The sequence below is a fragment of the Elephas maximus genome, chromosome 9 (genome assembly GCF_024166365.1).
Source record: "Elephas maximus indicus isolate mEleMax1 chromosome 9, mEleMax1 primary haplotype, whole genome shotgun sequence".
Taxonomy (NCBI): Eukaryota; Metazoa; Chordata; class Mammalia; order Proboscidea; family Elephantidae; genus Elephas; species Elephas maximus.
Genome location: NC_064827.1, coordinates 72891907 through 72904004, shown reverse-complemented (window position 1 = coordinate 72904004; position 12098 = coordinate 72891907). Strand labels below are relative to the sequence as shown.

General features: G+C 40.9%; 1 protein-coding gene and 1 pseudogene across 1 annotated transcript; one reads left to right on the top strand and one right to left on the bottom strand.

The window, feature by feature from the left end:
• The first annotated feature begins 5832 nt into the window (after window positions 1-5832).
• LOC126082454 (olfactory receptor 1J1-like) lies at window positions 5833-6774 on the top strand. The gene has a single exon (XM_049894971.1). The coding sequence runs from the start codon at window positions 5833-5835 to the stop codon at window positions 6772-6774; it is 942 nt and encodes a 313-aa protein (XP_049750928.1).
• A 2607-nt stretch (window positions 6775-9381) lies between these two features.
• LOC126082453 (olfactory receptor 1J1-like) lies at window positions 9382-9954 on the bottom strand (annotated as a pseudogene).
• Window positions 9955-12098: the final 2144 nt, after the last annotated feature.

Sequence of the window (12098 nt, the reverse complement as noted above, 5' to 3'; positions counted from 1 at the left end):
CACTCCATATCTCTTCTCATTCTCTGCTTTTCTCCAGTTTCTTCTTCCATTCCGTGTTTCATCTATTTCTTTATTCCTTCATTTGATGATTAAGGTTTCAGGATTGACATTTGTATCTGTTTTAGTTAGTTTTTCTGGTCTTTGCTGCAGACAGACAGCTGATGCATCTATCTAGGGTGCCATGTTGGCTCTGCTTCTTGACATTCTTTAAACATTAAACATAAACCCTATGATTCACCCCCAGGTATTTGCCTAGGAAAAAGAAAGCATGTGTCTATACAAACACTTGTACAAAAATGTTCATAGCAGCTTTGTTTAGCTTAATAACCAAAAACTAAAACAATCTAAATGTCTATCTGCTGGTGAATGGATAAAAAAAAGCTGTTGTTCATTGCAGTTTGACCCCTGCTGAGAATCTTGGGAAAGGGAAGTGAACTTTGTGACTATTGACTTTGGGGTGTGCTTAAATTTTCTGTTGTTGCATATTAAATAACCACAAAATCTCAAAGGCATGCAGCAAAAAGGAATTATATAGGTCACTCCTCTGTGTTTTGACTGATATAGGCTAGGCTAGCTCTACTCCATATGTCTCTTTTCCATTCTGATACCAGTGGGCTGATCTGAGTATGCTCTTCTTGTGGCAACAGTGGAAGCACAGGAGATGAATTACTTTTGAAGCTTTTGATCTTACCATACCCATTAACACCACATGGTGCACTGCAAGTCACATGACTAAGTACAAAATCAAAACCCTTTCTTTATAGGAGTCCTAGGTGGCATGAATTGTTAAGTGTATGGCTAATAGCTGAAAGGCTAGTGGTTTGAACCCACCCAGAGGCACCTCGGAAAAAAGGCCTGATGATCTACTTTCAAAAGATCACAGCCATTAAAAACCCCATGGAGTTTTCTGAATCACGAGGTCTACCTTAGTTGGAATCAACTCAGTGGCAAATGGTTTATTTAGTTAGCTTTATAGAAACTACAAAGTAGCATGGCAATGACTGGAACCATTAATGCCACTTACAACAAGTTGCTTATAACTTTTGGGGACAGAGTAAATATGTTTCAGATAGTTGCGTGATACGTTCAAGGAGCTATAGAAGGTTTTTAAACGAAGCAGCATGAAGAACCTTTCCAAATGCAGAAAGCTGAGTGCTGGAACTAGCAAAATGGACATCATTTGAAGAGGTAAAAAGTATCCATTGTAGGCACATGCGGGGTGGGGAGGTTGAAAAGGTGTTTAAACATATTGTAGGCTCACTTTGATGTTGGGGGTATCTAGGGTTTTTATGGAGAAGGAACAGTCTTTTTGCTTCCTAAAGTATTAATTAATTAATCCTCATTCTAATGCCATTTTCTCACTGAGGCTTTTCCTGGCCACCTTCCTTGAACTGCCTTACCCCTTTCCTGCTATATTTTTTCCTATAGAATTATAAAATATTTTATATTTTACCTATTAATTTTGTTTATTGTCTCTCTACTACAATATAATTTCTGTCAACGTAGGGAAATGTATGTGTTTTCTTCACTGTTATATCCCTAGCACTTGATACACAGTATGCACTCATACTTGTTTGTCGAATAGTCATTATACAATATTTGTTGTTGCTATTGGGTGCCTTTGAGTTGACTCTGACTAGTAGCAACCTGATATGACAGACTAGAACTGCCCCATAGGGTTTTCTTGGCTGTAATCTTTACAGAAGCAGATGGCCAGGCCTTTCTCCTGCAGAGCTGCTGGGGTGGGTTTGAAAGGCCAACCTTTAAGTTAGCAGCCTAGAGCTTAACCATTGTGCCACCAGGGTTACTTTTCAATATTTACTGCACACCAATTAAATTATATGCTGTGTGCTGGATGTTGAACTTTTGTCATAGAATGATACATCATCCAAAAAGCAAATGCCAAGAAGGGATTAGATGTATGAGATATTTATTGGAAAATACCTGTGGGAGAAAAAGGGGAAAGGAGCAGAAGAGACTGGGTAAGCTTTCAGACTACAATGCTGGCCTGACACCTGTGAAAGGAGAGAGAGAAGGAGAGTTGGTTTCAAAAAGCCTCAGGCCACAGTGAATTTCTCAGAAATTCTTAGCCAGGCTCATAGGCAGTCCCCCAGGCAACAGCTGTTCATTAGTGGAATGTTACATTGGGCAGAAGTGGCCCAGTGTTGTAATACTGCTGTCTTATTCATTGACTGAGTAAGTGTGGCTTCAGCATAAACACTGCAGTGGATCCACAGTTGTGGCATCCGGAACTGTCAGTCAGCCACGCTCCCTGCAGTAGGCTGTCTTGAAGGTAACTCCATGGCTGCCACACATTTGTCTGCATTATTCTATTTAATCTTCACACTAGTCTAACAAGGCTGCTGCTATTGTTATGCTGATTGTACAGCTGTGAAAGCCAGGACCCTGGGAATTCACTTAAACTGCTGGTGAGCACAGTGCTACTAAATGTCAGAGCTTAGACTCAATTACTCTTGAATAAGGCAAGATTCCTGTCCTGCAGAGACTTCCAGTTTAGGGGAGAAATCTTTAAAAATCAGTAAATGAGCAAGTGTTAGAACAGGTATTGATCTCTGGACAGTGTATATTTATGCCCTTGGGGTCAATCCCTCTGCTATACCATCTCTGGAACAAGCCTCAGCCCCTGCCCTGCATGGCATCTCAAGGGAGTGGAGAGGCCTGCAAGTTCTCAAAGAGCAGTAGAATTTGTGCTCTAATGGAGGTTAGGGTCTGTGGTGTGGGAGTCTGCAAGGGCTGAGTCTTGCCCCAGTCCATTTGGTGACATATGGAGACACAACTCCAATGCTGTGTTTCCTTCAGAGGCCCAGGCTGTCCCTGGCCACTACTGCTCCCAATGACCTGGCAAAGGGGAGCCCAACATGTCACTGATATTAGGGACACTTTCCCCTGTGATTCCTGTGACTCAGCCCCTTTGGCCCCTGCACTGGATACATCTCAAGAGGAAGGCAGAAAATTGGGCAATTAATCCTGTTGGCTCCTTCTCTAACCAGCTTTCCCCCTGAGTCTTACTTAATCCTATTGGTAAGCGGGAATCTTCATGCCCATTATTCTGGTGCTTGTAAACAGACATGGAAGGTGCTAAAGATCCTTAGGCCACAGAGGCACAAAAACAAATGCAGGGACTCAGGTAGCAGCTTGGGCCACTAAGGATTGGAACAGATCACAGCAAGGTTGGGAACCATCACTTGACTTAGATATGTGTGTCTAGAATGTATGTGTATATATGCATGTGTGTTTGTGTTGCTTGTATAACCACATATTTTTAGTGGGTAACTGACTCATGCACTGTTCTCTCCTTGGAAATGTATATATTTGCACTGTTTTTAGTATATTAGCCACCAGTCATATGTGGCCATATATGTTAAAATTAAATAAAATAAAAAATTTGGTTCTTCAGTTGCAGTAGTCACATTTCAAGTGCTCAATAGTCACATAAGACTAGTGGTGGTCATATTGGACAGTGCAGATACAGAGCTTTTCCATTATTGCAGAAAGTCCTATGGAACCACACTCATATCCATTACTGTTAAGTCGATACCAACACAGATAGACACTATAGGACAGAGTAGAACTGCCCCGTAGAGTTTCCAGGCTGTAAATCTTTATGGAAGTCGACTGTCACATCTTTCTTCTGCAGAACAGCTGGTGGATTCGAATCTCTGACATTTCGGTTAGCAGTTGAGCTCTTAACAACTGCACCACCAAGGCACCTTGTATAGACCGTTTCTAGAGGGCTAGAAATCTCTTGACAATGTGTGCATGTATTATTGTGTGTTCTTGTATTGATGTGTGTGTTGCTTTTTAAATGTTACTTGTAGCCTGTATCAGGACTTCATTTCTCTTTATGGCTGAGTAATACTCCATTGTGTGTACGTACCACATTTTGCTTATTCATTCATCTACTGATGGGCATTGTTTCTGCCTTTGGGCTACAACATGGATAAACCTTGAAAACATCATGCTGACTGAAATAAGTCACTCACAAAGGGACAAATGTTGTATGGTTGCACTTATATGAAATCTCTAGAATAGACCAAAGTTTATTAGTGGCTACCGGGGCGGGAGGGGAAGAGAAAAGTGAAGTCATTGCTTAGAGCTCACTAAACTTCTGTAAAAGGTGGTAGAAAAACTTGGGAATATATAGTGCTAATGGCTGCGTAACATGATGAATGTAGTTAACCACAGAATTGTACATGTAAAAAATGCTGAAATGGCAAATATTCTCTTTTATATGTATGTGTATATGTGTGTATACATATATGTGCATATATAGATATATATATATATATTTGCCACAAATAAAATATAAGTTATTTGTGTGTTATGTTTAACTGCCTTTGATTCTCAGTGTGTGTAGTGATGTGTGTGTATGGTGTGTGAGTTGTCTGGGTGTGGTGTTTGTGGTTTTTCAGTTGTGTGTGACAGAGTGTTTCATTTAACAGTTGTATGTAAATTGATGTAAAATCCTTGTAGGTCTCTACACTTTTCAGCTAGGATGAGAATAGTTCATAGAAGGCTGAAAATCAGCACCTTGGTTTTGTTTGCTTCATTGACACTGTGTGTGACTGTATGTGTATGTTTTTGTGTATGGCACATTCACATTGAATGCGTATAGAACAGGGGGAGCTGAATGTGTGACATAGCAATACATGTTTGCTTTTGACCCCATGAAACAGACTCTCAGCCTAACTCTCCTCTTGTCTCTGCTTTAGACACAAGCAGGCAGCTTGAAGTCTAGACCTCTTTCTACCAAGTAGGTGGCAGTTTATTCATGTGATTTGAAGACCCCCGAAATTCTCCAGGTCTTCACTGACCTTCAACAACTCCCATATTTCTACTTTTGAGAATATGGTGTAGTCAATTTTGCAATCTCGTCAGAACACTGTGAAATTTGATATAACTTCCCGGTCCTACAGCATCTGCAAGATCTTGATACTCTGGTGGATTGCTGGGCAAATTCTCATATCTCTCACTCCCTATGCATGCTCAGAACTCAGCCTTTTGGAAGGAGTGGCGATGGATGAGGAGAGAGAGAGAATGACAGATACGAAGAAGAATATTTATTGGCAAATTTATTAAAATGTAGGATAGTCAAGGCCTGTGGGTGCATTAATTCACAGTTTTATGGTATAGGTCTTCAAAACTTCCCTGAATGTGGGAGAAACCACAGGGGTATACAAATTTCAGGAAGCCACTTGATTTTGATTGACAGCCTCCACATATATTTATAATCTTTAGTTCCTGAAGTGTGAACTCAGTCACTCATAAGAGTTAATGCTTTGAGTACTTACTTTGTGAAGGGCATGTTCTAAGCATATTACATGTATTTGTTCATTTAACTATCCCAATGATGGTGTGTGTGTGTGTATTAAAGAGAGAGAGTATGCGTTTGGGACAATGTCATATAACTAGTAAATTGTAAAGGCAGGAATCAGACACAGGCACACGGCAGTCTGGTTGAAGAACCATGCTCTAAATCTGGACTCTATGAGGGTGTTCACTAGAATGTGAGCTTCCAGAAGAAAGGAATTCTGTCTTATTTAGTGCTCTCTCCTTAGTGCCTATCATAATGTCTCTCACATGTTTGGAAAAAAAATGAATCAATTGTCCCTGGTTTCCACTGAAGAGTCTAATGTCTTCCCATGACCAGTCTGAATGAAGTACCAATATGTGAGTGAAATGCAAAGAGATTTGTCTGAAGATTGACAGTCAATTGAGAAAGCATATGACCACACAATAATGGCTATGCTCAGCATTTCTAAGTTCTTGTCATTTCCCATTTCACTCCATTCCCAGATACAGAAGAGCATCATGAGGTGGGAGAACCAGAGCAGTGTGTCTAAATTCCTCCTTCTGGGGCTCCCCATCCAGCTGGATCAGCAGGCCATGTTCTTTGCCCTGTTCCTGGGCATGTACCTCACCACGATACTAGGGAACCTGCTCATTATCCTGCTCATCAGACTGGACTCTCGCCTCCACACCCCCATGTACTTCTTCCTCAGCCACTTGGCCCTCACTGACATCTCCTTTTCATCTGTCACTGTCCCGAAGATGCTTATAAATATGCAGACTCAACACCTATTCATCTCCTATCCAGACTGTATTTCACAGATGTATTTTTATATGCTTTTTGGTGGTGTTGATAATTTCCTTCTTGGAGAGATGGCATATGACAGGTATGCGGCCATCTGTCATCCTCTACATTACACCTCCATCATGAGGAAAGAGTTCTGTGTCTTGTTGGTAGCTGGCTCCTGGATACTCTCTTGTGGCAGTGCCCTCTTGCACACTCTTCTCCTGACCCAGCTGTCCTTCTGTGCTGACAACACCATCCCACACTTTTTCTGTAGTCTCTCCATCCTACTCAAGCTTTCCTGCTCAAACACTTCTCTCAATGAGCTGGTCATATTGACCGCAGGGGCTGGGGTTATCATCCTCCCATTGAGTGGCATCCTGCTCTCTTATGGCCGCATTGTGGCCTCTATCTTGAGGGTCTCTTCTACCAAAGGTATCTGCAAAGCTTTGTCCACCTGTGGCTCCCACCTCTCTGTAGTGTCTCTATTTTATGGAACAATCGTGGCACTGTACTTTTCCCCCTCATCTCACAACTCCAATGAGAAAGACATGATTTTCTCACTAATGTATACAGTAGTGACCCCCATGTTGAATCCCTTCATCTATAGCCTAAGGAACAGAGACATGAAATTGGCTCTGGGGATACTTTTCAGAAATGTTATCCTTTTCTTCAAGTGAAAATCACCTGATGATATTCTTACTTCACCCACTGACCCTGTTAGAGACGGCTTTTTGAAAAATTGTATGTGGACCACCCTTTTCTCTAGTACCTTTCTAACTGTACTTTGGTGGGAAGCTATGCTCTTGGACCTAATCCCTTTCACTTTAGTTATGTATGTTGCCCATTTATTCTTCTATAACCCTACATATGGCATTGAGTATAGCACCCATTCATCTTTGTCAGCTTCAAAACTCCAAAGTTCTTATTAGTCGGGTATGCAGTTGATTGTTCTGAATAGGTCACACTATTGCCTTATTCCTGAAGAGTTACAAAAGGTTTGATAAGATAAGAAAACATATACCAACCATCTCTCTCAAAAGGAACACATGACACCAGGATTATGTTTCCTTTTTAAAGAGAAAACCAATTGTGCCATATGGTTATTTTAGGCTAAGATTAGAGGTATGAAATGTGATTGTACTTTAGACTAAGCTGTACCTTCTCACTCCCTAAGTTTCTACCAGTAGATGGTAAGAATTCTCAAACGTGATATGACAGCTCTCTCTCTACATAATAAAATTAATATTTGGGCCTTTAAATGGAGTCTGTTTAAGTTTTGTGGAACATTGTTTTGACCATTAAAAAACTGACAACTCTTCAACAATAGGTGGTATGGTTTTTAATGGTAACTTACAGTTTTAATTTATAGAAGTGAATGAGATAGCAGTAATCTCATTTCTCTTTTTTATCTATTGTTTTCCAGAGCCATGCATATTTAGTAAAGTTTCTAATATAAATTTCAGTAAAACTCAGAATGCTTGCCTTCTTAATGCAGTAGCCAGTTAACAAAGTTCTTTTGATGGCTTTCTAAAACCTAAATAAACTTTAATTTGATTTTGCCTGTGGCAAGAACTTAATAGGAGATCACAGAGCAGTCAGCCCAATTGCAAATTTCCCCATTGTACGAAGAATAATTTTTTTTTTTTCTGTAAGTTGAATTTTTGTGGTAAGGTCAACCTATATTGACCTGATTAATATTCTTGTTGTTAGGTGCCGTTGAGTCAGTTCCAACTCATAGCGACCCTATGCACTACAGAACGAAACATTGCCCTGTTCTGTGCCATCCTTACAATCATTGCTATGCTCGAGGCCATTGTTGCAGCCACTGTGTCTATCCACCTCATTGAGGGTCTTTCTCTTTTCCACTGACCCTGTACTTTACCAAGCATGATGTCCTTCTCCAGGAACTGATCCCTCCTGACAACATGTCCAAAGTATGTAAGACACAGTCTTACCATCCTTGTTTCTAAGGAACATTCTGGTTGTACTTCTTCCAAGCCAGATTTGTTCGTTCTTTTGGCAATCTGTGATATATTCAATATTCTTCACCAACACCACAATTCAAAGGTGTTAATCCTTCTTCTGTCTTCCTTATTCATTGTCCAGCTTTCACATGCATATGATGAGATTGAAAATGCCATGACTTGGGTCAGGCGCACCTTAGTCTTCATATCACCTTTTAACCTTCTAACACACCATAAACTTTACTTACGTATTTCATTTTCTTTTATTTCTCTGTACTGAAATGTAAGCTCTACAAGCAGAAGAATTTTTGTTTCTGACGTAAATAAGTAAATTCTAAGTTTTGTTAGTAGGTATGATGGTTAAGGTTGTGTGTTAACCTGGCTGGGCCACAATTCTCTGTGGCTTGGCAGTTATGTAATGATACAGTTACCCTTCATTTTGTGACATAAGGTAATCACCGCCATGAAGTGATCAGCCAATCAATTGTCAGGGTAGTTTCCCTGAGGGTGTGGCCTGCATCCAATATATATGAACCTTCTGGCAAAGCTCACTGGATTTTGCTTGCTTTGAATCCTGCATCCAGCTCATCATCATCTGACCTCTGGTTCTTGGGACTTGAGCCAGTGGCCTGCCATATTGCCTGATTACTTTGAGATTCATCAGCTTCCACTGCCTGTGAGCCAGTGGCCTGCCATCTAGCCTGCCAATCTTGGATTTGTCAGCCAGTGCAGCTACATGAGTCAGGAGAAGCCTCCAACCTGATACCTGACCCATAGACTAGGAACTTGCCAGCCTCTACAATTGTATGAGCCATTTCCTTGAGTTAAATCTCTCTCTTTCTCTCTCTCTCTCTACATACAATGCTTCACTGGTTTTGCTTCACTAGAGAACCCAGTTTAAGACAGTAGGCAAAAACGGCTATGAAAAAAGGAACATTGAAAGGGGAGCAAGAGCGCTGGGGCTGAGGTTTGTAATTTTAAAACGTGTGGTCCCAGTAGAGCTCATTGGAAAGGTAACATGTAAGCAAAGACTTGAGTGAGGACAGGTAAGTGAGCCATGGGGTTATGAAGGACAGGTGGAAATCATTCCGGGCATGAGGAGCAGCAATTGCTAACACTCTGAAATGAAAGCTTCAGGCCTGTTCTGGAAACATCAAGGGTCCTCTGCAGCTGAATGGGCCGAGTGAGAGGGAGATAGTAGATGATAAGTTGAGATATATCAGGAGACCAGATTTGTAGTACATTTAAGGCCTTAGTGCAGTTTTTTGTTTTTACTCCGAATGAATTGGGAAGCCATCTGAAAGTATCACATTATCTTACTTAAATTTTGCGATAATTATTACCTACCTGGGAAGACGAGAGAAAAAGTGGGCTGATGGTGTTGTCAGCACAGAAGGACAGCTGGGCCAGGAGAAGGGTGTGCAATAGGGCACTGCCAGTGGAGAGTGTTCAGGCACCAGCCACCAGCAGGACACACAGCTCCTTCCTCATGATGGTGGTGTAATGTAGAAGGTGACAGATGACCACATACCTGTCATATGCCATCACTGCAAAAAGGAAGTTATCAACGCCACCAAAAAGCATATAAAAATACATCTGCGAAATACATGCTGGATAGGTGATGAATATGAGTCTGCATATTCATCAGCATCTTTGGGATGGTGACAGATGAAAAGGAGACATCAGTGAGGGTCAAGTAGCTGAAAAAAAGAAGTACATGGGGGTGTGGAGGCAAGAGCCAAGCCTGATGAGCAGGATAATGAGCAGTTTTCCTAGTATCGTGGTGAGGTACATCCTCAGAAACAAGGCGAAGAACATGGCCTGCTGTTCTGGCCTGCTGGGGAGCCCCAAGAGGAGGAATTTGGACACACTACTCTGGTTCTCCCACCTCATGATGCTCTTCTGTATCTGGGAATGGAGTGAAATGGTAAAAGTCAGGAACTCAGAAACACTGAGCATAGTCCTTACTGTGTGTTCACATACTTTCTCCAAGTGACTCTGTCTTCAGACAAATATCTGCATTTCGCTCACATATTGGTGCTTCATTCAGACTGGTCATGGAAAGACATCAGATTCTTCAATGGAAACCAGAGACAATTGATTCGTTTCTTCCAAACATGTAAGAGACATTATGATAGGCACTAAAGAGAGAGTAGTAAATAAGACAGAGTTCCTTTCTTCTGGAAGCTCGCATTCTAATGAACAATCTCATAGAGTTCTGATTTAGAGCATGGTTCTTCAACAAGAGTGCTGTGTGCTTATGCCTGATTCTTGCCATTACAACTTACAAGTTATGTGACATTATCCCAAATACTTTCTCTCTGTCTCTAACACACACACACACACACGCACACACACACAGCATTATTGGAATGATTAAATAAACTAATACATGTAATATGTTTAGAACACGCCTTTCGGAAAGTAAGTTTTAAAAGCATTAACTCTTATTATTTTGGCAGAATGAGTGACCAAGATCACACTTCAGGAACTAAAGATAATAAATATATAATGAGGCCATCAATCAAAATCAAGTGGGTACCTGAAATCTGCATACTTCTGTGATCTCTCCGATATTCAGGGAAGCTTCAAAAACCTAGACCATGACCCCTGTGAGTTAATGCCTCCACAGCCCTTGACTACCCTACATTTTAATCAATTTGCCAATAAATACTCTTCTTCGTATCTGTCATTGTCTCTCTATCCCCATCTGTCATGAATTGAATTATGTCCCCCACAAAATGTATCATTTTGGCTGGGCCAGGATTCCTGGTATTGTGTGATTTTCCTATATGTTGTAAATCCTTCCTCTATGATGTTAATGAGGGGGTTGGGTGGCCCTTGTGTTAGTGAAGCAGGACTCAATCTATAAGATTGTATTGTGTCTTGAAGCAATCTCTTTTGACATCTAAAAGAGGGAAGTGAGTAGGGAGACAGGAGGACCTCATACCATCAATAAAGCAGTGGTGGGAGCAGAGAGCATCCTTTGGACCCAGGGTCCCCACCTGGAGAAGCTCCTAGTCTGGGGCAAGATTGATGAGAACGCAGACAGAGAGATGGTCTTCCCTGGGCTGATACCCTGAGTTTAGACTCAGCCTACCTACTTTACTGTGAGGAAATAAATTTCTCTTTGTTAAAACCATCCACTTGTGGAATTTCCGTTATAGCAGCACTAGATAACTAAGACACCATTCATCTTCATTGCTTCCAAACAACTGAGTTCTGAGTATACATAGGGAGTGAGTGGTATGAGAATTTGCCTAGTGATCCACCCAGAGTATTGAGACCTTGCAGATGCCGTAGGACTGGGAAGTTATATCAAAATTCGCAGTGTTTCAACTCGATTCCAAAATTGACTACACCATGTTCTCAAAAGTAGAAATATGGGAAATGTTGAAGGTCAGTGAAGACCCAGGGGACTTCAGGAAACTTCAACTCATATGGATAAACTGCCACCTAGTTAGTATAAAGAGGACTATGCTTCAAGCTGCCCGTTTCTGCCTAAAGCAGAGACAAGAGAAGAATCAGGCTGTGAGACTGTTTCACCAGGTCAAATGCACACGTGTATTGCTATGTCACACATTCAGCTCCATCTGTTCTTCTATGCATTTAATGTGAATGTGATATACACAAACACACACATAGAGTCACACACAGTGTCACCAAAATAAATAAGCCCTAGGTGCTGATTTTCAGCCCTCTATGACCTATTTGAAAAAAGGCTTGCAAGGATTTCACATCAATTTACATACAACTGTTAAATAAAACACTCTGTCACACACAACTCAAAAACCACAAATACCACACCATCACCCAGACAATTCACATACCACACACACACACACATACAGAGACGCACATTTCATTTCACTACACGCACTGAGAATCAAATGCAATCAAACATAACACAAATAATTTGCTTTTTAATTGTGGTAAATTTATATATATATAAAAGAACACTTGACATTTCAGCATTTTTTACATGTACAATTCTGTGTTTAACCACATTCATCATGTTACACAGCCATTACCACTAT